The sequence below is a fragment of the Brienomyrus brachyistius genome, chromosome 23, assembly GCF_023856365.1.
Source record: "Brienomyrus brachyistius isolate T26 chromosome 23, BBRACH_0.4, whole genome shotgun sequence".
In the NCBI taxonomy this organism is placed as follows: domain Eukaryota; kingdom Metazoa; phylum Chordata; class Actinopteri; order Osteoglossiformes; family Mormyridae; genus Brienomyrus; species Brienomyrus brachyistius.
The window spans coordinates 12,627,619-12,653,941 of record NC_064555.1 but is presented as its reverse complement, the minus strand read 5'-3'; the positions used below and the strand labels follow the sequence as shown (position 1 = coordinate 12,653,941).

Genomic DNA, 26,323 nt, shown 5'->3' with positions numbered 1-26,323 from the left:
AAGCGCCCCATAGATAAATGTAAAATTGTTTTTTAATCCACACCAAGTGAAAGACTAACAGAACCTTCTAGTAACTGATTCTATGCGGAGTTTCCCTTTGAATCTCTGGTGCTCAGAGTCTCCTGCTTTTATCCGGTAAAGCGAATGATGACAGATCTTAGGGTCAAAATGGTCTCAGCCTCTTCGCAAACTTTAAATGTGTAAGATGCCTGTATCACTGGCTTGGAGCTCAGGCGTGGACTGTGACCCGCCTAGTGGGTCAGTTTGGACATCAGAACAGGCTTTGTGGGATGAACCAAACACCAGGGGTGTGTGCTGCTCTCCTGTCATCCTTACAGAGGCAGCAACAGCCTCAGATCCCCCTTAGTGCTCGTCCCACGTGGTACAGACCTCTGCGCTGTAGTGGGTCAGTGTGTGAGGGTCAGGATATACAGTCACAGACGGAGGTGTGATGTGCGGCGCGGCGTGTGAGTGTGTGGCTGCTCTTCACCACCCCACCCTCCACATCCTCTGTCCGCCAGAAGCACAAGAGGCCAGATGTGATTCCTGTGTTTTCGTCTCCCCCGGTTACAGGGACTCGCCTGTGGACCGTGAGACAGGTTGGGAAACGTCTGCCTGCTCTGTGTGTGTCAGCTGCAGGGGGCTTATTGTTACTGTGCATCTACACACCGTATTTCACATGGGGGGGGCGTTTGCACAGGGGGAGAGTCCAGGCCTGAGGACACTGTGTACATAGGAGCGACTGGATGTGCAGTGTCGCTTTCTGTGAATAAAATGTGTGTTATTCAGGCAGGGGGGCTGATTGCAGGTGACACAGACAAAGGGGTCCGTCTGACCCCGACTGAATGCTGATGTGGCTCCTCTCAGGCGTCACACTAAGTCCCGTCTCAGGACATCAGAGCGTCTGGGCGGCATCACTGACGCCTCATGTGTTTCTGCACAGACCCACACAGCATGGAGTCTTGTGTCTGACTCACACACTGATCCACAGTCACACCGTCCAGTGACTCACTGGGTAAACTGTGTGTGAGTCTAAGTCGCTTCAGCAGGGGAATCTGAGACTGTTTATTTATCTTTTTTATTTGTTAAACAAATCAAAGTGTTTATAAACAGTTACTTATTTAAGTACACTTAAATCCTCAGCCTAGTGTGGTATCTGTGTGTGTGTGTGTGTGTGTGAGCTGTGATGTACTTTTTCAAACACGCCACCTCATATTGATTTCAGGGAGTCGGATGAGGGACAACTGGGGGGGAGAGCTAGGCTTGGCCAGGATTGTCATGTATTTCTTTCTTCTCAGCCAATCAGGACTCAGGAGCCCCTCATGTAGATCCTCAGATTCAGTCTTTATTGCAACATCACAGTTACAGCCGAGGCTGGGCACCCTGCAGTCTGTGTCTAACACCAGTTCATGCTCATCTTTTATACATGTTCTTACACCTTATCAGACACGTCGTCCTCCAGCGTGTCTCTTCCTTTCCCGATCGCCAGCCAGACCCCGGTGGTTTGTGCTCCCATGTCCAATAACTTCCTTCCTTGGCTCCTGAGGATGGATGTTTGTGGCTCAGCTGTCCTTGGAGTGAGGGCCGGTCCAAGGCACAGAAACACGCTTATCTGATTAATACCATGTGAATTTCTAAAGAGCTCATGTTCTGTTACAGGCCACACTGACTTTCTGTTCTAAGGTTACATTCCCTCTGTGTGTTACATAGCTTTATATTCCATAGTATTACGGTAATAATATATATCATGGTATTGTCATTAGAAAGTACCCCACCCTCCACTCACCCCCAGCATATTTTATCTGGAAATATCAGAATAGTGTTGTTTTTCAAAATACCGTACACGGCCGTGTAATGTCTGGGCGGTACGCCGGTAGGCTGTTAGGTCAGATCCCACCCAAGCCAAGTGCTGCCTGCCAGGGGGTGTCGGGGTGCCGGAGGTAAAATGTGCTGCTGTCAGTTTGTGGGAGATTCCAGTAACTTCTGGGAGAGCTGGGGTGTCTGATTTTTACTCTTTTCCAGCTCGTGTGTGAATTTAATGTCACACAGTTAAAAAGGCCTGAAAGCTGCAGTGTACATGCAGGATGCTGTGAGTGAGGAGCTACTGACAGGCCTGTTTGAAATGCTGTGAAAATGACGCCCAGAGGATGAAACCGAATCAAACCTGCCTGCTAATTCTCTCCTCTTTCTGTGCAGGTATCCACACATATCAGAACATGTATGGCTGTGAGTGGGAGGATGAAACTGGGGCCACAGGTGCTTTTCATCAGTATGGCTATGATGGGAGTGACTTCATTACGTTTGACTTGAAGACCATGAGATTTGTAGCTCCAGTGCAGCAGGCATTTCCCACTAAACTGAAGTGGGACAGTGACAGAGCTTGGTTAGATTATTTAAAATACTACTTTACCCAGAAATGCTTTGAGTGGCTGAAGAAGTATGTGAGCTACTGGAAGAGCACACTGGAGAAGACAGGTACAGTACAGCAGGTCTGGGACTGGGGCTGTCCTGCTTAGCAGATACACTGAGTGTCAGGCTGTAACATACTGGAGGGCACAACAGGGCCTAAAGCCTAGTTCATCCTTCACTTTTGTTGTGTTCTTACAGTTCACACACTTTCTTCATGTGTGCAGATGGTCATGATCAGCACATGCATACAGCAGTGATTTTCCAGCAGACTGACAGATTCCACCTACTGGAAACACTTAGTAATCAATTCCTTCTACATGCGCAATCGACGCACATAAACGTACCAAAATTCCACTACACCTGCAATCTGGGCTGTATGCTCAGTCTGTGCCGACACCCCCGCTGAAAGTGAAGTTTGAATCCATCCACAGCAGCATCCAGCCCACATTACAGCGTGTGAGGAGGGGTGAAGTCAGGGCATGACTGCAGGCATTCAGTTGAGCTTGTACTCATTCCCAGGCATTATATATCCTCACAGACCATGATGCCTGAACCCACACACAATAAAAAAAATTTAAAATCCTAATCTTTAGCCCCCCCCGTGATGTTTAAGCTCCTCTCATCTCCTGCTCCCCCTCCCATCACCCCCCCCCCCCATGTGCTTCTGTCTGCCGTCCCACCTGGACTGATTCTCATAATCAGCAGTATTTCATAGTATTAGATTCCTGGCAGAAATACTAAGAAATACAGCTGGGGAGCACAGCTCTCTCTCTGTCCTGATGCAGGCTTATAGCTAAAATGTGTAGGATATTAATCACATTATGTATTTACAGGAGAGATTGCTGGTGGTGAAGTGTAACGTTTCATTTATGGATGTTTTTGTCTTTCTCCCCAAGTCCGCCCTGAGGTGTCTCTGCTGCAGAAGGACCCCTCCTCTCCTGTCACCTGCCACGCAACTGGCTTCTTCCCCAAAGGGATCATGGTGACCTGGCAGAAAGATGGAGTGGACATGCACAGTGATGTGGAGGTGGGGGAGACCCTGCCAAACGGGGACGGAACATTCCAGATCACATCAAAACTCACGGTGAATCCTGAGGACTGGAAGAGGAACAGCTACAGCTGTGTCATGCAGCACAAGAACCTCCAGGGTGACATTGCTGTGCTGCTGGAGGAGAAGAACATAAGGACCAATCAGGGTAAGAGGAGCAGCGACACAGTAATGAGAGAGAGCAGCTATTGGGCGTCACTGTCAGGGGTGAACATGGTGCTTTAACCTTATTTTAGGAGGCGTTTCCTGGGGCATCATCGTCGGCTGTGTGGCTGCTGCTCTGGCTCTCATTGCTGTCGTCACTGGGGTCGTGTTGTGGAGGAGGAGCAGGACAGGTAACAGAAAAGCAGACAGACACAGAGAACAATGGCGTCCACACTGAAATACCAGTGACGTTTCAAAGCATGTAACTGCACACAGTCATTTTACTGGGGCCTCTGACAACCGAATGATGCACAGCGTCTGAGTGCCTGTGTCTGACTCTGTGTCCCTCTGTGTTTCAGGCTATGGGAAAGCCGGCAGTGAGTATTGTTACCCTGTATTGTTGTTGCCAAGACTGAATATGTGTATAAAGAGCATTTAAATTTAAAATTGATTTGTGGAAATATCACCTTGAATAAATTGCCTGCAGTCCTTTAGTATGTATGTATAGAATATAACCAAACCCTGTGACTTTATCTTTGGGTTTTTCACTGTAGCATCTGACACTGATTCTGAGAACTCCAGCCAACAGCAACCAAAAGCATGAGTTCACCCTCCATGATGTCACAGTAAGTCCTGTTACCGTGGAACATACCTTCTGAGAGGTTGCCATATAAGCCATGTATGTGCTGTAGTTTATGAGAATGTCAGAGATGATCCTTTTCAGCCTGGTTCTGAATCCCTGTTCTGCCCAAACACATATTACCCAGTTAAGCCAAACGCCTGGTTATTCCGGATCTGACCCCCAGACCCAGGCGGCTCTGTGTGGCTCTGGGGCTTCACTGCACAGAATGTGGCCTCTGGCTCCCTCACATGGACACAGCTGATAGTGTCACTTGTCATTAGTGTTTGAAGCTGCAATGACAGCAGAGCTGATGTTTGTAGATACAGGCTGGACTTCAGCTGTGAATCCATACAATAGAATGTTTTTGAAACGTTAACTTTTAGTGAATGTAAATGTCATTAAGAAACATTAATAATCAGTTTTGTATATAATTGGATGTTTATGTGATGTCGTCATATTTAAAGTGTGCGATTTTCAGTTTATTAAATCCAGACCTATGTTACGTTTACAGAACATCTGCACTTTATATAACATAAGTTCACCTAGAGAATCTGTATACATGAGTTTGTTTACTGGCTTTGTCTGATTTGCTCTCCAGCTGCATTCAGGACGTCTTCTTCTAATTTATGTATGGTTTTGGTTTCAGGTTCATCTCCTTCTCTGCCAGAAAGCGACAGAGACAAGATGAGATTAAAGTGCAGACCTGATCTCCCCCCCCCCCCAAACACACACACACAATACAATATACTGTCTATTCTTTACTAAGCTTTTTAGCTTTTAGCAGCTTTTAGCTTTACAATCAGCAACAGTCATGAGATTCGATCTATGAGGAGCAGAATAAATGCAACCAGAAAATCAATCATTGACTGATGGTCAGGAATGATCATTAATGCAGGTTTATTTCTCTCTCTGTAATTTTACTGTATTAGCAGTTAAAGCTCCACTGTCTTATAGTTGCTCTGCTCTGTCACTGTCTGGCACTGCAGTAATGAGCACCAAGGATAAAGCGACAGCAACCAGAAATATGGGCAATGAAACGATGAATGTGGCTGATAAATGTATGAAACAGTGTAACAGAACATCAGGATACATGTGAGCTTTGGCTGGAGGTTTATTATTGCAGGAACCAATATTAATGACCTGATGTAACTACATAGTTAGACACAGTTACATAGTTAGACACTGGTGAGGGTTAAGTAATCTACAACATGACTTTGTAGTGGTTTAATATGGAATATTGAAAATGTTCAATAATGAAATTACCATGCACCTAAGATGGTGTGTGGTTCTCTAGGTTGGACATTAATACCCAGATGGTTGCCAGTTCCAATCCCATGTCTGACACAGTGATGCACTCGGGTTCTTCAGCAAGGCCCTTTACCATTATGGCTCCAGGGACAGTGTGACCCTGCGCTCTGATCCTTCATTCTGCTTCACTTTGTGCAGATATGTTTGTAAATAGATAAATGTACATATCAAATGACAGAATGTGGTTTAATTCTGTAATGATGAATCGATTAACTGTCATTTGGATAAAGTCTACTGAATAAAAAACTGTAAGATAAATAATTCCGGAATTTTGATAAACAGAAACAGAAATTTGTATCACATTGTATGTAAATATTCTGTCTGAACTGGGATAATAAATATGATACATAGAAACAAAGGTGTTTTTGAATTTTGTTGAAATACATAGCTAGATGAGCAGGAAATAATTTAATATTTAGCCTTAATTTCTTTAAATCAGTTTACTATCTGACTCAGTCCAGATGGCTTTTGTTAAATGTTTTATTTATTTATGTAATAAGATAAATTGATATATCCAAACCATCCTTAGTGTGTGAGTGTAACTCAGCAATGAACCAGCATCCCATCCAGGGTGCTCTGTGCCCCCGGTGCATGCTGGGATATTCAGCAGGATCCCTGTGACCCTGTACTAATAAGCAGATATGGATGGATGGAAAAATATTGACAAGCTGGGATTTAGTGACAATATAGACTGAAAGGCATTCAGTTGTGCTTAAAAGGTTGTTTCTAACTCTTGAATATCAGATCTTTATATATTTTTATTTTAGCATGCAGGTATAGTGTTGCAGAGTGTTTAATAGAAATTTAGAAAATTATATTTTCTTATAAATGCCCATCAGTTTTAGCCTGTGTTGCATGACACCATTTAACAGAGGACATGTGACCACAGGGGAATTCCCACAGCAGGAACCTGTTCAGCTTTAATCTGCCTGGTGACAGATGACAACACAATGTTAAATTATGCAGCTGGCCGGGGTGGAAATAAATGAGTGTCGGCTGATGTTTGTCACAGAGGCATAAATACACATCTGATTTTCTTTGAGTAATTTTGATTTGTGTTTAGCTGTGAGTGAAGTCAGAATGTGGGATAATTGACTTCCAGTGTTATTTGCTATATATGATTTACTGAACTGTACTTAAGTACTACACTGTTTTATTTGACTTCACATCCTCATCTCGTAAAAATACCAGCATTTCTATTTGCTGCCCTGAGTATCACTCCCTGATCTTGGACCTGCATGTTTAAAGCCTCGTCACAAATAACAGTCATTAATTAATTAGCTATTCCAGACTGGGAGAAAAACTAGGAAATAAAAAAATATATTAAGTAAATTCAAAATAAGTTTTCAGAATATATCTAGTAAATCTGGAAATCTCTTTAAAAAGCATCCAGTTCCTCCAGGTGATTAAATCCTAACCTTCATCTCAAACACCTCCTGCATGTTCCTGGCCTCCTGGCAGAGACCTCACACCATGATGGAAAAGGCGGGTTTTGTGACTGACCAGGTCTGGGATCCCAGCCAGCTCCTCTGAGCTGCTTCACCACATCAGCCTGCTGAAGCAGTGGTTCAAAGTGCTTGAGGGGGGGTTAGTGATGATGATGATGATGATGATGATAATGTAATGCCCCAATTCAATCGCTATGAATTGTGCAGGCAGACAGAAACAGCGGGGTCCTCGCGGTCGGCACAGAAACCTCCTGTAAGGAATGATAACAGGAAACAGCTGGGGGTCACTGACTGCCCCACTGAGGGGGGGGATTGTCTTCCCCTGCAGAGCTGAAACCCTGAGGGTCCAGGGTAAGCCAGTTGTCTGTGCTCCCTCTTCCCCTGGGGGGTGATCGACCTGAGACACCCCTGCATCCTGTGCCACACCCTTAGCACCAAAGGACCCGTACCCCCCCACCTGGGGAGAGAAGCACACTCCCCTGAACCTGCAACCTCAGCGCCTTCATCACCTGAATAAACCCCACCCCTCTCTGGGTATTTTTTGCCCCCACATCTCTCACGCATCCTTTCCCACCACATTATGTTACCAAATTAACTCTCTGCATAAAGCAGAGCAGCTGTGGAGTCAATACCAGCACTGACGTTTTCATGCAATCTGCTGTGTGAAATTAGAAGGACCTGCGCCAAAGGACTGGTAAGTTTATAATTTAATGTCCTTCAGTTTAACTGACCATTGCTTTTGTAAATTCAAGAAAACACAGCTATCTTCCATCCATCCCTTCCTCCATTCATCCATCCATCCATCCATCCATCCATTCTCTGCCATTCATCCACGTCCAGGTCACGGGGGCAGCAGTCAAAGCAGGGAATACCAAGGTCTGCCCCGGGGCCTCCTCGTGATTGGACATGTCTGAAACACCTCCCCAGAGAAGCGTCTAGGAGGCATCTGAGATAGAAACCTGAATCCCTTCTACTGGCTCCTTTCGATGCAGATGTGATAATAACATTAAACAAACCATGCATTTAAAATACAGCCGCGGAAAAAATTAAGAGACTACAACACATTTTTTTATTTCACTAATTTCTCAGTTTATAGGTGTCCGTCTATGGATGATATATATACTTTATTTGCAAACTGCAGCCTGGTTCGTCTGTTTCATTGCTGAAGGGCTTCACCTTGTTTCTTGTGTTCTGCTCTCTTAGGAATTTTGAACCTGGAAGCAACCTGCTGCTCTATTACCAGCAGAATCACGATTAAACATGATTTAAAAAGCAGATTTGTTTGAAAATATAGAGTGGTCTCTTAATTTTTTCCACAGCTGTATATAGAATATAAATACAAAAGTATATTTAAAAATTACATTAAAGACGGACTTCAGAAGATTCAGGATTCAGGTGTTTATTGTCATTCCTACATATCAACACACCGTACAACATAACGGAACAAAATGTGTTTCCTCAGTACACAAAAAGTAGAATATATAACAAGTAAATTAGAATGGAATTTTTAAAAAAAAATGAAGAAAAATAATATAACAATAAACATATAAAATACACTGAATATAAAACAGAAATAAAATGATCTGCAAAGTGAGAGTGCGGCCTGAGACAATGACGTGCTAAATGAGTCACGTCAGTTTATCTATAGAGCACATTTAAAACAACAAAAGGTGACCGAAGTGCTGACGACTTGGAAAGTCGTGTATCGTGGATTTAGCCTGAACGCCAGCTAGCATTCCTTCTCATCCACAGATCAGCAAAGTCCCCCCGGCCAATAGGGTTTTACATACAGATGCATGACAAAAGTCTTTGCAATAAAAAAAAATTTGGAATGAGAAATTAAAGTAATTAATTTTATTATTGATGTATTTATTATGATTATGTCACCTTTTGTCCTCCATATTCAGACCACATCATATGTAAGAAATAAAATGTGAAAGGATAAATAATACAACTCAATAATTAACACAGTACATGAACTGAAACATCCTCTTGCTCACACTGATGTAGAGGTTGTGCTCTTTGCATCCTGCTTCCAGATCCCTCACCTCCTGCCTGTACACTGACTCATCACCGTGAATGATGAGGCCCACTACTGTAGCGTCGTCTACAAAATTCACAGTGTGATTGGTTGGGTGTTCTGCTGTGCAGTCATGACATAGCATTGTGTACAGAAGGGAAGTAAACAGACACCATTGGGGCGGGGGGGGGGGGGGGGGTGTTGAGGATGATGGGGAGAGGATGTGATGTTGTGAATCCTGACTGACTGGAGCCAATCTGTCAGGAAAATCCAGCACCCAATTACAAGGGAATGAACTGAACCCAACTAGTGTCACGTGTTTTTGAGGGTTTCTGGAATTAATGCATTGAAGGGAACAATCAATCTAGGAAAAGCTGTGTGAAGTAGGAATCTTCTGCAGGTGAAGGAGGGCCAGGCGAACCAGAGACTGGATGGTATCCGTGGTGCAGCAGTTACCTCTGTAAGTGCACTGGTTTGGGTCTGATGTGACTGGGATGACCTTCATAAATGAGTGTCATGATCAGCTGTACAGAGTCCTTCATGAGGATGTGAGGTCAGGGAGGTGAGTGAGGTGAGAGAGGTTAGTGCTATTGGGCGATAGTCACTGAGGCCTGACATCATGGTGCTTTCGGGGGTGGGAATGTTGGTCGCAGTCTTCAAACGTGGGCTGGGGGTGGGGGGACAATCCCCTGGGAAAGTGAGGTACTGATAATGCCTGTGAATTCCTCAGAGAGCTGGGCTGCACCGTCCCTGAGAACCAGCCTGGGATGTTGTCTGGGCCTGCAGCCTTGTGGAGGTTCACTCTCTGAAGGATCTTCCTCATGTCTGATGGAGTTACAGCAGAGTCCAATATAACCGGAAAACATTTCATGATACAAACTATTTCTTCTGTCGGTGTGTCAGTGTTTTACATCATAATAGTCGACAAAAAATGGCTGCATGTTACCACGGTGATAGTGATGGAGCTGCTGGGAGCCAGAACTCCCCCCCCCCATCGTCTCTTTCCCTTTCCACACTCTGGCAGAAATCTGAATAATATCAGAACCCAAATGCATCCTTGTACATGTGAGTCTGTGATCCAGCCATTTAATATGTTAAACATGTCTTAAACACTGCCTTTTAAAAAACATCGCTCATACATCTTTTGCCAAGCTACTAAACTCAATTTCCCAGAACACCTTGAGACATATTAACTTTGGTTTTGATTAGGAACCTCTTCATTCCAAAACACTCCAGAGATATGTGATGTCAGGTCTTCTACATAAGAACATAAGAACAGAAGAAATCTCTTGATTTTTATTGGTTAAAAACTACTTTTTTTGCTCCGACAGAAGCACACCCCTCTGCAAAGTCTTTCAGTGCCTTGGAAATCCTACTTACTTGCAGGTAAGTATTAAAAAATCTGATTTTACTTACAAACTTTAGTTATTTCTATGATGAAAGTCTTCAGTTTTGTGGTTATAATTTCTGAGATTTCTAGGTAATCGGTATTTGGTTGCAAGCATATTTCAGATTTAAAGTCTTCAATTTTATATCTGAAATAATGTTGTTTTCTTAGGCCTAATATAAGACCCATTCGAGGCTTAAGTTACCTTCTTGTTCGGCAAGATCTGTGCCGCTTTAGGGGATGTTGTTTTGACAGGATCCTGTAGAGGGCACTGTGAATGCTAAGTGGAAGATTCCAGGAATGTTTTAAACACGACATTTTTGCGTTATTACTAAAAAAATGGTAATAACTCAAATGTTTTTGCTCCTGATGTTTGAGACACATGGCCACTGGTTCCCAAATTATATTTGTTTATTTAAATAAATGTTCTGTCATGCCCGGCTCGTCCGCTCCTCGTGTGTCCCACGCCCCCTGCTTACCCACGTGTGCTTCCCTGATCGTCTCCTGCTGTGTCTGATTACTTTGATTAGTCTTGTCCTGTTTTAAGTGCTGGTCTTACCTGTGGTCCTCGTCCGTCATTGATGTTTGTCGATGCCTGTATTCCGTCCTGCCCTTGCCCCGATTAAACCCCTAGTTTGCCCTGATATTTGCCTTCTGGCTTGTTCCTTGCCCTCCTGCTCGCACGATCACTGCTCCGTGCCCCAGAGAACGTGACATGTTCATTACATTTTGAATTTGAATTGTGTAATGAATAATTTTGTATTATTATTACTATATAATTGCATGGTTAGCAGGCTGAGGTCTGGAAGGGGCTTCTGCCGTCTCTCCCTGAGAGCTGAGAGGTTCGGATGGAGTTTCCACCCCAAAGCCGTCGCACTGCTTAATACTTGGCTGACTCTTCAAATTAATGTTCTCTCCTTATTTGTAGAGTGATCACTGTGATCCAGTATTTATAACTGTAATGTGTGTTTTGTTTTCCCAGTGACACACTTCCTGCAGTATGTCTACAGCGGTTCATCAGGGATACCGAATCTCCCGGAGTTTATGACAGTAGGGCTGGTGGACGAGGAGCCCTTCACTTACTATGACAGTAACATACGCAGAGAGGTTCCATGTCAGGAATGGGTGACAAAGGCTGTGGATGATGATTACTGGGACAGGAACACTCAGTTCTCCATGGCTACTGAGCCGGTGTTCAAAAACAACATAGAAATTGCAAAGCAGCGTTTCAACCAAACTGGAGGTAAGTGCTGCATGTTTATGACAGTGACCCTGACAGTGTAACATGTTTGTTATCTGAATGCTGTGCTCTACCTGAACATATTAAAGCAGCACAGAGCTCAACAAACACAAGTTTTATAGTTTTTATATTTGCAGGCTGCGTTTATTTAGCTGATGGTCGTCTCTAAAGGCAAACACACACACTGACACACAGATTCACACACACACAGTGTGCAGCGGGAATCACGCGTCTCACAGACACAGAGAACTTTTACTGCTGATAAACTCAGCAGGCCTGTGGGTTATAATCACCTCGGCAGGCCTGTGTGTTATAATAACCTCAGCAGGCCTGTGTGTTATAATCACCTCAGCAGTTCTCTGTGTTTCTCCTGTGGGTTATAATCACCTCGGCAAGCCTGTGTGTTTCTCCTGTGGGTTATAATCACCTCAGCAGGGAATATGTACTGAATCCCTCCCACTGGTTTGATCAGTCTGTTTGCACTTAGCTAACATTATTTTAAAAGGCAAGACAGATTCTGTAAATGTTTGTTTTTGAACCCATTTTGGCTTCATTCAGCAAATGTGCAGATTTACATGACTTTACTGTTCCTGCTACAGTATGTGGTTCATACGACTAGTATGTTAGTACACAGTCAAACAGCCACCCAGACTCGATTTTCGCAAACCAGGAAGGGAGCACCTTGCTCCTTGATTGACAATCTTCATGTATGACAGGTGAAAATTTATGAAACTGTAATAAACAGAAAACAGAAGGCAGCTTAGAATGTCTATTAGCCAGCAGCAACAGTACTAGATGATTACGACACAGCTGGCCGATAAGTGCTAATGTTAATGATGTGCTAACATATATTCAGAATGAATTACTGTTCATTTCCATTAATACATCACAGTGCATAGAATGTAAGTATAGGTCACTTATACAGGTTAACTATCCACAAATGATCGTTCTAAGACTACACAGCAACCAAGAATTCCCCTATTAAATTGCCAAAAGAAATAGATCAATCAATGTATCATCCATCCATTTTCCAAACTGCTTATCCTTCTCGGTTGTAGGGGGTCCAGAGCCTATCCCAGAAGCAATGGGCATGAGGCAGGGAACAACCCAGGATGGGTGGCCAGCTCATCGCAGGGCACACTCACACACCATTCACTCACACATGCACACAAATGGGCAATCTAGTAACTCCAATTAGCCTCAGCATGTCTTTGGACTGTGGGGGGAAACTGGAGGAAACCCCATGATGACATGGGGAGAACATGCTAATTCCACACATGTAACCCAGGCAGAGACTCGAACGCGGGTCCCAGAGGTGTGAGGCAACAGTGCTAACTACTGCACCACCATGCCGCCCCCATCAGTGTATCAATGTAAATTAATTTTATTTGCTATTAAAAGTATAACATATCTTACTAATTGAGCCACAGACCTGATTGTTGCTTTCAATGACATTTACATTAATTTTCCCTTTGAAACCATGATAATTACAGCCCATAGACGTATGCTGACACCATGCATCAATGGGAGTCGTTGGATTAGGGCTGCCCAACACTGCTCCTAGAGACCTACCACCCTGCACAGCTTAGGCGCAGCTCTGATTTAACACAGCTGATGCTGAGATGCTACTGAAGGCCTGAAAGCTGCAGTGTACATGCAGGATGCTGAGAGTGAGGAGCTGCTGACAGGCCTGTTTGAAATGCTGTGAAAATGATGCCCAGAGGATGAAACGGTATCAAACCTGCCTGCTAATTCTCTCCTCTTTCTGTTCAGGTATCCACACAGTTCAGTGGATGTACGGCTGTGAGTGGGAGGATGAAACTGGGGCCACAGGTGCTCTTCATCAGTTTGGCTATGATGGGAGTGACTTCATTGCATTGGACTTCAAGACCATGACTTATGTGGCTCCAGTGATGCAGGCGGTTCCCACTAAACATAAATGGGACAGTGACAGAGCTCAGATGGATTACTATAAAAGTTACTACACCTAGACGTGCATTGAGTGGCTGAAGAAGTATGTGAGCTATGGGAATAGCACACTGGAGAGGACAGGTACAGTACAGCAGGTCTGAGACTGGGGCTGACCCTGTCCTGATGCAGGCCTACAAGTAAGATGTGTAGAATATTAATCACATTATGTATTTACAGGAGACATTACTGGTGATGAAGTGTAACGTTTCATTTATGGATGTTTTTGTCTTTCTCCCCAAGTCCGCCCTGAGGTGTCTCTGCTGCAGAAGGACCCCTCCTCTCCTGTCACCTGTCACGCAACCGGCTTCTTCCCCAAAGGGATCGTGGTGACCTGGCAGAAAGATGGAGTGGACATGCACAGTGATGTGGAGGTGGGGGAGACCCTGCCAAACGGAGATGGAACATTCCAGATCACATCAAAACTTATGGTGAAGCCTGAGGACTTGAAAAGGAACAGCTACAGTTGTGTCGTGCAGCACAAGAGCCTCCAGGATGACATTGCTGTGCTGCTGGAGGAGAAGAACATGAGGACCAATCAGGGTAAGAGGAGCAGCGACACAGTAATGAGAGAGAGCAGCTAATGGGCGTCACTGTCAGGGGTGAACATGGTGCTTTAACCTTAATTTAGGAGGCGTTTCCTGGGACATCATTGTCGGCTGGGTGACCAGTGCTCTGCGTTTTGCAAAAAGGTAACAGAAAAGCCGACAGACACAGAGAACAGTGGCGTCCACACTGAAACACCAGTGACGTTTCAAAGCATGTAACTGCACACAGTCATTATACTGGGGCCTCTGACACCCGAATGATGCACAGAGTCTGAGTGCCTGTGTCTGACTCTGTGTCCCTCTGTGTTTCAGGCTATGGGAAAGCCGGCAGTGAGTATTGCTACTTTTGGTATTACCTGTTGCGAAGGCTGTATATACGTATAAAGAGCATTTCAATTTGAAATTGATTTAAGTGGAAATATCGCCTTGAATAAATTGCCTGCAGTCCTTTAGTATGTATGTATAGAATATAACCATGTGACGTAATCTTTTTCACTGTAGCATCTGACACTAATTGTGAGAACTCCAGCCAACAGCAACCAAAAGCATGAGTTCACCCTCCATGATGTCACAGTAAGTCCTGTTACCGTGGAACATACCTTCTGAGAGGTTATTTACACCGTGAAGAACACAGTATTTTTAAAAATCATTATTATTGCTGTAAGCTTCCTCTGCAATAGGAACTAAACCCCTAGTTAAACCAAACCCCCATTTAAACCAAACTCCCAGTTAAACCAAACCCCCAATTAAACTAAACCCCTAGTTAAACCAAACCCCCATTTAAACCAAACCCCCAGTTAAACCAAACCCCCTGGTTGTCCTGAGACTGACTCAGTTACAGGACAGTTCTGCTCAGCTGTGATTAATCCCTCCAATAAGAAGTCATTGTGAAACATTAATAAACAACATTACATAGATTCCACACCAGTGCCTCACTGTGAAATTCACACTGGAATTTTCAGTTTAGTTTATTTTTTTAGTTTTAGCTACATGAAGTCTGCAGAGATTCTGCAAATATTTGCAATTTCTTCTTTTGTGGAATTTTCCACATGTACTCAGGTACACAATCAGCATGTACATAATGAGTTTGTTTTATTCATTTTGTCTGATTTGTCCTCCAGCTGCATTCAGGGCTTTTTCTTCTCATTTCTGTCTAATTTTGGTTTCAAGTTCATCTCTTCCTCTGCCAGAAGGTGACTGAGACAAGATGAGATGATTATAAAACCACATACACACAATATAATACAATACAATATCTATTCTTATTTAATCCTAAGCATATAGCTGTATTACAATTGGCAGCAGGTATGAGACTCAAATTACATGGAGCAGAACAAATTTAATCTATTTCAGAAAATGAATCACTGACTGACGGTCAGTAAGGATCATTAATGCAGGTTTATTTCTCTCTCTGTAAGTTTACTGTATTAGTAGTTAAAGCTCCACTGTCTTATAGCTGCTCTGCTCTGTCACTGTGCGGCACTGCAGTCTGTTTTTATCATGATCCGTCTCTTTAAATGCCGCACAGCCTGCTGATGAGGACGCCTGTGTGACCCTGTGTGTGAGATGCACTGATCACTGACTAGTGGTGGTGGTGAGGCTTCGCAAAGCAGTGAGGCTTTCCAGCCAAACGATTCGTCAAAAGGTTCATTACTCATTAAATGTTCTTTAAACAATGTACACTAGTGACACCTACTGTTGAAAAAAGTGATGGAAAAATGGGGCTACTGAGAGATAGACCATTAACACAATTGATTCCATCTTTCAAAGCATTCAAACCATTACTTTACAGAAACATAGTGATTTAATGCCACTGAGTCTGTTATATAATTATCTATTATTTCATTAGCCAACAGTAACATTACAAATTTTGCATAATTATTGTTGCTGTATTTCTGTATTTTTATACTTTTATATAAAGTTAAAAAATATTGTAAAATGATGCAATGATGGTGTGTCAAGTATTTTTTATTAAGAAATACAATCTGTGCTTGGACTGAGACTGAAGACTTCTCAGAAACTGCAGTTCTCAATAGTGACCTTTTCACACAACCTCCAACCCTCCGAAATCAACCAATACAGTCTACAAAACCTGCAGGGTTTCACTTGCTTGCATCGACAATCCAAGACTTGAAACAAGTCAACAGGATGTTCCTCTGGGAAGCGAGGATGTTGACAGCTGCAGTCGATATTCACAGATGTTTTTGTCCAAAGTCACTTAGAATGGAGGACGAGGGAGCAGGATCACATGACCCCTGCAGCTATCAGGGCAGACAGGAGCCTGATTGTCAGAACCACACGCTATTCAGTGTGGATGGTAATTGTATTATTACCTACACGCTTCCATACTCAACACCACTAAAAGATAATGTTTAGGATGACTTATTACCCACAGCAATTGTGATTAGATTACATGAAAAAGACAATCATTTCACATTAATTCTAAAGGATCCAAATTCACAACTTACAATAAATCGCATATAATCAGCACTGCATGTAAACTCTGCAAGAACAGTGCCAGATACTCACTTATTTAATATTGAATATCGACTGCAGCTGTCAGAACGTGGTTTTGTAATCATGACCACATATGCGAACTGTCCCTTTGGACATAAGTGCCTACTGAATAAACAAATTTAAAAAAAATTATTTCAACATTTTGAAATGGAGAAACAAAATTGTATCACATTATATGTAAACATTTGCATTTCGCCTGATAATGAAAGGAAAAAATAAAATAATAAAAATAATCATTTTCTGAATGAGCAGATAATAATTACATATTTTATACATAACATTGAATTACATCTGTCTCCATCCAATGGTTAGAGGGCAGCATGTAGCTCAGTGGGCTAAGCCTATGTGCCTGTAAGCGAGGCTCTTAACCCCCTGGGCCCTTTGTGGGCAACTTACTCTACAAGGAGCAGCTTGAGGGAGGCATAAAAAGATAATCAATGAAAGTATCAATTATGAAATGGGCAGTGGTGGCTTACTGGTTTGGGAAGCGCACTTGTAATTGAAAGATTGCAGGTTCAAATTCTTGGGCAGGATACTGCTCTCCTGGTGCTGAATTAGCTGCCCCCTGCTATGTCACATATGGTTTAAATGCAGAGAACACATTTAATTGTGCTGTGGTGTGTCAACAATGGCAAGTAATCACTAAAAAAATTAGAGTTAGTTTTATTGAGTGTTTTTATTTATTAATGCAGTTCGGTGAATTGGTTAATCAAAACTGCCCTTAGTGATACTGTTAGTATTGAGCAATACTGGAGCCAAAAGACACACATCCATAGAGCCGCAGAGGAAACTCAAACCTGCTCTTCGGGTTTGTTTCTGAAGCCGAGCTGCTCGCTGCCCCGGCTTGCTGTCCCCACACAGCGGTACATGAACATAGCATGATACACACAGTCCAAGCACTTCAGAAACGATGGCCATATATAGCCGGGAATTTCAGGAGGGTAACTTGTGGCCGGAACAGCCAGGTCTTTTTTTGCCAGGCCTCTGGGGGAAGAAGTGGGAGGAGCTTTTATGCCACCATACCATTGGGTCAGACTCACTGTCAGCTGCCACAGTCAGCAGGTCCAGCTCCACTGCAATCCCAGGCTGTGGTGCTGCACTGTCGCTCAGCTTGAATAAGCTACCTAAGCTGCTCCTCAGCTTCTCCGAATGTGCAGGATCAGTATCAGCCTCTGCCTTCCCCGATCCTGGCCCTCTGAGGGAGAGGCAGCAGGGGCCATGTTCCCCCCTAGGGAATCAACTGCGGCTGCTGTTCTGCTCTCCACCTCCTCTGTATTCACAGTGTGCATGTAGGCGGCCATGAATGTTGCTTTGGTTACAAACCCTTCATTTGCAGGATCACTGTGATTTTTTTATTTTACTAACCAGGATCTTCTTCTCGATGTTCTCGCTCAGTCCTGCTTTACCCTCCTCTGGCTTCAAAATCTTAGAGTTCAGTAATTGGAGGACTGGCTTCACACACGACACGCTGACATATTCTTACCCTGGAAGGACGTCTGTGAGGTTTTGGATAGAGCTTCAGCACCTCAGTCACCGATCCTATGAAGAGTTAGACAGATGTTTGGCTCAGTGGTCTGGCTTGACTGTAAAACAAGAGTGTTTGCCAAGAAAACAACTTTACCGATTTCCTCCCTGACTTTGTGATGACATTCAATATACATGGATGGAAGTATTTGATGATATTTGGGGTGTGTATCAGCTTTCTGAAGCCATCTTCCTTGATGGTATGAACTGGCAGCAGATCCTTTACCAGATGGTTTGTGACTGCTGGCGTAATGTCCTTCCATTTTGCAATTTTCTGACATTTAGCTGCAAGTCAATGGTGTTCTGGATCATCAGGTTTTTTTGATGTGTAAATTATGTTCAAAATTGTTTATCATATGTAAATATAAATGGGATGTCTATATATGAATATTAAATGTAAAATATAAATGTTAAATGTAAATATAAATGTTAAATATAAAACTTAAATGTCAAATATAAATGTAAAACTAAAATGTTGAAAAAGTGGAGTCTTCAGGGACCTCCTCGGGAACCGGGGCCAAGGGACTTGGAGCGGGAGTAGGAACGGGGCCAGGAATCAAAGTCACTCGGGGAGTCACAAGAAACGCCCTGGGCAAGGGCGTAGGCGCTGCGGCAGGCGGAGGGGGCGCCTCCGGAGCTGCGGCAGGCGGAGGGGGCGCCTCCGGAGCTGCGGCAGGCGGAGGGGGCGCCTCCGACTGCGCCGGCTGCGCAGGCGGCTGCTCCGACTGCGCAGGCGCTGGCAGAAGCGGCTGCGTCGGCAGCGGAGGCGGCTGCGCAGGCGGCGAAGAAAGCTGTCCAGGCTGCGCAGGCGGCAGCGGCGGCTGCACCGGTGCTGGAGCCAGAGGGGGCGCCTCTTGCTCGGACGCTGGAGTCGCAGCCGGGACTCTCCGAAGTATGATGAGCCTCCGGATACTATCCGCCAGTCTCTCCAGCTCACTCTCCGGAGAGGTAGGAGTGATCGCGGCGAAATCCCTCAATAGCTGAGCGGAGAGCCGTTCCGCCTCGGGATCCTCCCTTTCCACCGGTTCCCCCCATCACCCTCCAGTAAAGTCCCTGAAGGGTGAAGTATTTGTTGGCGAGAGCCGCCGCGGGCGAAACGGGCGTGGCCCCTTTAAGAGAGCGGGGGACTCGCAGGATGGCTTCCTGTACCGCTTTACTCCCTCCCCAAGTTGTCTGCCGCTCGGGCCGGTTATCGTGTCACGTGGGTATTATGGGCATGTGGGTTTTGTTTATATCCTTGTGCCTTTGGTACGTCAGCCGGGATCGCGGGACTAATTAATTGCCTTGACAATTGCGGCGTTGGAACAATGGTTGGGATTGGTTGGGAAAGTGAAGGGGGAGGATCGCATTACAGAAAAGGCACCCTGGAAGTTAGGACAGGAGACCCGGAGGAGATACCGGAAAAAGGCGCACCAGGGAGTGGACAGCAGAGACCCGGAGGAGATACCGGAAAAAGGCGCACCAGGGAGTGGACAGCAGACACCCGAAGGAGAGACCGGAAAAAGGCGCACCAGGGAGTGGACAGAAGAGACACCGGACGAGGCGTCGGGAGAAGACGCACCGGAGAGTGGACAGGGGAGCCGATACTGGAGAGCGGAACACCCCGAGTGGCGATCGCGTCTCGAGACGCTCTGTCGGGGAAGGAGTCGCTGGGACGCCGGAGCGGGGGAGAGTAACTGGGCATTCCCCCCACAGCGAGTTAAGTGAAAACTCTGCTCGCTTGGACAGAGCCAAATATCGGGTCGGCGTCGGATCTGGGGTCTGGTTTAGGCTGATGTAGTGGCGGGTGTTCGAAACCAGGTTATCAATCCTCCCTGTAGTGGATACCGTGATATGGTGTCGTTTGTAGTGGGTGTGTACGGGTGGTTCGATTTGTGTGTGTGTGTGTGTGTGTGTGTGTGTGTGTGTGTGATTATTGCGGTGCCCTGTGGGGGTGATAAGTGTGCGGTAGTGTGCCTTTGTCGCGATACTCTCGGTATCCCTATACGGCGATTGTGGGTCGTGCTGTGGTAGAATCTGTTTGCTCGCCTTGTGTTTGTGTCACCCTTATAGGCTGGGGCGGACGGAACCGGGCTTGTGGGGATCATCTTTTGCACGGACATCGCCTGGCCCCGCTGATCCGCTAGTGGGCCCTGAACGGACTAAATTTTTATGACGTTTTTGTATGCCATCGGCTAGCCTTGGCGTTTTAAAGTGTGTTTTTACTCTTTTCGTAAAATAAATTGGTAAGATACCAACCCTTGGGTGTTTGTGGAGCAACTCATACCAGCACAACCAGTTGGAACCAAATTGGAGGGTCCTGGTGCCCTATGGTAACAATCGCACCGCTCGAGGGGCGGCAGATGTTCCGCGGGGAGGGGATCTAGGTCCGGGAAGACGAAGGGCTCGTCCTCTTCATCCTCGCTTGGAGCCCAGAGCCTCGCCAGGGAGCAGGGTCCCAGACCGTACGGTCCCTGGTCGGGACCCAGGACGAGCCATTCCTCCTCCTCCTGAGGGAGCCAGGGGCTGGAGAGCGAGCAGGCGCCCAGATAGACCGGCTTTTCCGGGAGCCTATTCCTCCTCCTCCGCTTCTTTTTGTGGTCCGTCATTCTGTCACGATCGGGGTGCAGCAGACGGGCGATCGTGCGGGCAAGGAGCAGGCAAGGCAAACAGAGTACGGGGTATACGGGGGTTTAATGGGGAAACTCAGGACTGAACACATCTGACGCCAACTAACATCAATGACGGACAAGGGAAACCGGGGAGACCAGGACTTAAATACACAGGACTAATCAAAGTAACTAGACAAAGCTGGAGACTATCAGGGAAATACACGTGGGTAATCAGGGGGCGTGGCACATACGAGGAGCGGACGAGCCGGGCATGACAATACGAGTGTAGAATTGCAAAGTAAATTTAAAATTGTAGACTACTGAATATTGAAATCTACTTACGTAAATGTGCATCGGTTTCACCTTGTTTGCATGACACCATTTAACAGACAGAGGTCACGTGACCACAGGGGAATTCCCACAGCAGGAACCTGTTCAGCTTAAATCTCCATCACAACAGTTGACAACATAAATTATGCCAATGGCCAAGGTGGAAATGAATGACAGACAATGTCTGCTGATGTCTGTCACACAGGCGTAAATATCAGTATGTTTTAGTCTTGATATATTTATTTATATGTAAGTGTCAGTAAAGTTAATTGGCCAATAGGCTTCCAGTATTATGCAATTTCTAGATGATTTATTGACCTGAAAACCCTTTTTCTTTATTGTAATTTCCATTACTTGACATCACATCCTCATATTGTAAAAACATTAGCATTTATATTCTCTGCCCACAGTTGCCTGCATTTTTAAAGTCTCACTACGAATCACTGAGATGAAATAATGAGCTACAGTATTCTAGACTGGGAGAAAAACTGGTCAATTGAAAAACTAAGATATTCTGAAATTTCAAAATGATGCTCAGAAATTATCTTGGAAAACTGGAAATCTCTTTAAAAAAGAAGACAACTTACATAATAGGAAAAAAAACGAAATGCCTATATGCTTAACAGTTAATTGATCATGTTTCCATTTTCTTATATAGACATATCTGTAAACAATCTCTTAATAATAATAATAATAATAATAATAATAATACATTTTATTTATAATGCCCTTTACATCCCAGGATCTCAAAGGGCTACAAGTTAATATAAAGAGAGACAAAATAAATAGTTTAAAAGTAAACAAATTTAAAACTTCTAAGTGGAGGAACCAAAGGTTTTGTTAAAAAGAAAAGTCTTTAGATGCTTTTTAAAACAGTCAGTGGGTTGTGGTGCCCTCAGGAAGTCAGGGAGGGCATTCCATAGGCTTGGAGCAGCAGCACAGAAAGCCCTATCTCCCATAGTCTTCAGATTGGTTCTTGGTTTGTGGAGGAGGTTAGCCTGCGTAGAACGGAGAGAACGTGTTGCGCGTTGTGGGTTGATAAGTTCTTTGAGGTGGGGGGGGGGGGAGGCATGTCCATGGACGCATTGGTGTGTAAGAAGCAAAACCTTATACTCAATCCTGGCGGAGACGGGAAGCCAATGAAGTGAGTGGAGAATGGGAGTGATGTGCTCATGTTTTCGCACTCTCATCAGGATCCTTGCTGCAGAGTTTTGAATGTATTGGAGCCTCTGAAGGCTCTTGCTAGGTATCCCAAAGAGAAGTGAATTGCAGTAGTCCAGTCTAGAGGAGATAAAGGCATGGACCAGCTTTTCGGCATCAGATAGGGAGAGAATGGGGCGGAGTTTGGAAATGTTCCGGAGATGGTAGAAGGAGGTCTTACAGAGATGGTTGATATGGGATTCAAAGGTGAGTTGGGGATCCATTTTTACGCCAAGATTTGTGACTGTTGATGAGAGAGAGATATTAGAGCCAGAGAAGATGATACTGGTTATGGGTGATGATTTTATCTGGTGAGGGGTGCCAACCAGAATGGCCTCGGTTTTGGAGCTGTTGAGTTGAAGGAAATTGTGATCCATCCAAACCTTTATCTCCTCCAGACAGACGGTGAGTTGAGATGGGGATGATGGGGATGATGAGAGTGGCGTTGCAGCTGTGGCATTTACATAAAGCTGTGTATCGTCACTGGCATTCAGAGAAAAATAAATATCTGGTTGGTGCCAGGTCTCTGTAATGCACATAAAATCCAAACATTTGTCGATTATATGGTCGTGTATTAGGCAAGATTTGTTAGTAATAGATTGAGCATTAAACAGTTCAATTTTGGAGCTAGATAAAACAGTAGATCTTTGCAATGGCCGAAGCAGTGTGGAATCCACTCCACGTTTTCCATCTGACTCCCGAAGAGATGTTGTCATAGGAACGCCCAAACTACTTATCCAGTAGGAGACACTGCTCTGATGACGTTTGTGAGGAGCGACAGTTCGCGTGGCCGACCAGAGAGCCGGGATGGTAGAATTAGTCTGTGAGTAAAGGAACTTCCTTCGGGAACTTCTGTGGACATAACGCGGTCGGCGAAGAAGTCCGAGTTGTTTAATAACTGTAACGCACGGTGGGATACATAAACTGTTGAGATTCATCAGCTGGTCGGCGGAGTAACTCAACATAGAGATGAAGGCAGCGGCATAGATGTAGAATGCAGGCAGAATGTTATTTCGCCGCTTGGCTGTTTTGCCGAAGGTATAATATGGATTTTCGGCTATGCAGCGGCGATGGCGATAGCAATGAATAGCAGCAGGCTTTTCCCAGATGCGCTTCTTAATGGCTGGACAAGCAGAATCGCGCCACGGTGGCAGTGGCAATGAAACTGATCTGTCACGCAGATAATAAAAAGAGGCAAAATATTATTTAAAAACTTGCCGTAATTGTATCCTCAACTCTTGTTATTCGGCTTGATTTGACTGGAGAAGCGGCGAACAGACAACGCCAGCGTCCTCCCCAGCGTCTTGCGTACTTGCGTAAATTTGCGTGACGTAAAGTTATTACGTAAATCAAAGGAACCAAAATAAATAAATAAAACAGCAGACAAACCTGATTAGAAAAAACATTAGGAAATAAAATGATCAGTTGTTTAGTCTTAGTTTTAAAAAAATCACGTCTTGGAAGTGAGATTTAATCACCAGAAACTCAGCCTTGCCACAACTTCAGATTCAAGAGTCCTTTTTAAAAATAAGGACCTCCACGCATGTCTGCCAGTACAGAGGAGCATAAGCCATGTCAGCCCAACAACACCCAGTACTTTCAGCCTTGCTGTATGAATTTCATAGACCATTGCAACCTCTGCACCATAAAGCCTCTGACCATCACTGAGACTTGAACTGCAGCGATAGACTTTGATCCAGCAGAAGTAGGTGTTCCTTTTCCCAGAGAAATTCCCTCTCACCAGAACACCTACCCCTGTCTGGCAGATGAGGGAGAAGATTGAGAAGATCAGGCTGATCATCAGGGAGCCCAGGTATATAACTGGCGTGCCCAAGTACAGCAATCAAATCCTACTTCTCATCCGAAACTCCTCCTGCATGTTTCTGGCCTCCTGGCAGAGACCTCACACCATAGTGGAAAAGGCGGGTGCTGTGACTGACCGGGTCTGACATCCCAGCCGGCCTTCACTCCTCTGAGTTGCTTCACCATGTCAGCCTGCTGAAGCAGTGGCTCGAGCTGCAGCTCCTCCTGCACAGTGTCTCTAGGGGAGATCCATACGACAGGAACTGCAGGAGGTCATCAACAGGTACCGTGTTCTCTACCCTCTTAGGCGACACCCCCTGTCATGTGACACCTCATAGAGACACCACCTGGGGTCGCCATCTGAAGGCCGTTCAGGATCCCGGAACCCTGTCACTCTCATCACAGATCACACAGCTACACCGGGGAGGTGCTTGGGGTGTGTTATGTGATGGCGACCAGGGATCCGCCGCACACCACTGGCGTCGCTCTGAACCATACAGGCAGACTGCAACAGCGGGATCCTCAGGGTCGGCCCAGAAACCTCCTGTAAGGAATGTAACTGGGCCTATACCTGGCAGATGAAATTTAACGTCGATAAATGTAAGGTACTCCATCTAGGGAGCAGAAATATAAAGTACAGGTATTTCATGGGTGTCACTGAAATAAAGGTAGCTGATCATGAGAAAGACCTTGGTGTGTATGTTGATGCTTCCATGTCCCATTCTCGCCAGTGTGGGGAAGCAATAAAAAAGGCCAATAGGATGTTGGGGTATATCTCCAGGTGTGTGGAGTTTAAGTCAAGGGAGGTAATGCTAAGATTATACAATTCCTTGGTGAGACCTCACCTAGAATATTGTGTGCAGGTTTGGTCACCATATCTTAAAAAGGACATTGTGGCCTTAGAAAAGGTGCAGCGTAGGGCCACAAAAATGATTCCTGGTCTTAGAGGAATGTCATACGAGGAACGGTTACTTGAGCTAAATCTGTTCAGTCTCAAGCAAAGGAGATTGAGGGGGGACATGATCCAGGTATATAAGATTCTAACAGGTTTGGATGCTGTTCAACCAAATAGTTACTTCAGCATTAGTTTAAATACACGAACTCGTGGCCATAGGTGGAAATTAGCGGGAGAACATTTCAAGCTGGATTTAAGGAAGCACTTCTTTACGCAGCGTGTAGTCAGAGTATGGAATAGCCTTCCTGATAATGTAGTGCAAGCTGAATCCTTGGGTTCCTTTAAATCAGAGCTAGATAAGATTTTAACGACTCTGAGCTATTAGTTTAGTTCTCCCCAAGCGAGCTTGATGGGCCGAATGGCCTCCTCTCGTTTGTATAGTTCTTATGTTCTTAGTTCTTATGTTCTTATGTTAACAGGAAACAGCTGGGGGTCACTGACTGCCCCACTGAGGGGGGGAATTGTCTTCCCCAGCAGAGCTGAAACCCTGAGGGTCCAGGGTAAGCCAGCTGTCTGTGCTCCCTCTTCCCCTGACAGCCTAGAGGGCGATCACCCTGAGGGCCCCCTGCCTTCTGTGCCACACCCCCAGTGCCAAAGGACCCATGCCCCCCCACCACCACAACCCCCTTCATCACCTGAATAAACCCCACCCTTCCAGGGGTATTTTTTGCCCCCACATCTCTCACGCCTCCTTTCCCACCACATTATGTTACCAAATTAACTTTCTGCATAAAGCAGAGCAGCTGTGCAGAGTCGACACCAGCACTGACGTTTTCATGCAACCTGCTGTGTGAAATTAGAATTTCTGCCCTTCTGAGCGGCCAGATTCAAGTTTCAAGATTTAAGCACTTTATTGTCACTGTGTAACACAACCAGAGAGTATTTACCAATTGTGAAGTGACAAAGCAGCCATTTAGCCTGGTCTGCCGAAATCCCTGACTCACTCTTAGATTCTGGGTTATCATGGTAATACTGGCAGTGAGAAATCCAGTCGGAGGTACTCACGTGATTTCCCTGAAATGGAACTGGAGATCTACAGGGAGAGAAGGAGAGCTGCCGACAGTAGAGGGCGCTATAAGGCTATAAATATCTACGAGTTTTGTGTTATTTTGTAAAATCTCAGGGACTTTCCAATTCAGACTCCCTTAATCACGAGATCATCAGCATTAAATGCCTTTGCCTTCTGTCTCTGCTTCATACACTGTAACCTGCTGTGTGACTCTTATCCATTATCTTTTGCCACTAAAACCTCTCCTATCTT

At 44.9% G+C, this 26,323-nt stretch overlaps 1 protein-coding gene and 1 long non-coding RNA gene across 4 annotated transcripts in view; one reads left to right on the top strand and one right to left on the bottom strand.

Annotated features, from left to right (window-relative positions):
* LOC125719454 (class I histocompatibility antigen, F10 alpha chain-like) overlaps positions 1–14,582 on the top strand; it is a 73,836-nt gene extending 59,254 nt beyond the window's left edge. The window contains exons 6-7 of the mRNA XM_048994242.1: positions 3,961–4,044; positions 14,542–14,582. Of these exons, the coding sequence (XP_048850199.1) occupies positions 3,961–4,040 (80 nt within the window). The 3' untranslated portion in view covers positions 4,041–4,044; positions 14,542–14,582. The remainder of the gene's footprint in view (positions 1–3,960; positions 4,045–14,541) is intronic.
* Positions 1–26,323, bottom strand: part of LOC125719462 (uncharacterized) — a 108,189-nt gene that overhangs the window by 65,808 nt on the left and 16,058 nt on the right. Inside the window, exon 1 of one of the 3 annotated variants that reach the window (XR_007385093.1) lies at positions 3,551–3,683. The exons of 1 other annotated variant lie outside the window; for it this stretch is intronic. This is a non-coding gene — a long non-coding RNA (uncharacterized LOC125719462). One more of the 3 variants, XR_007385092.1, reaches the window with a different exon arrangement.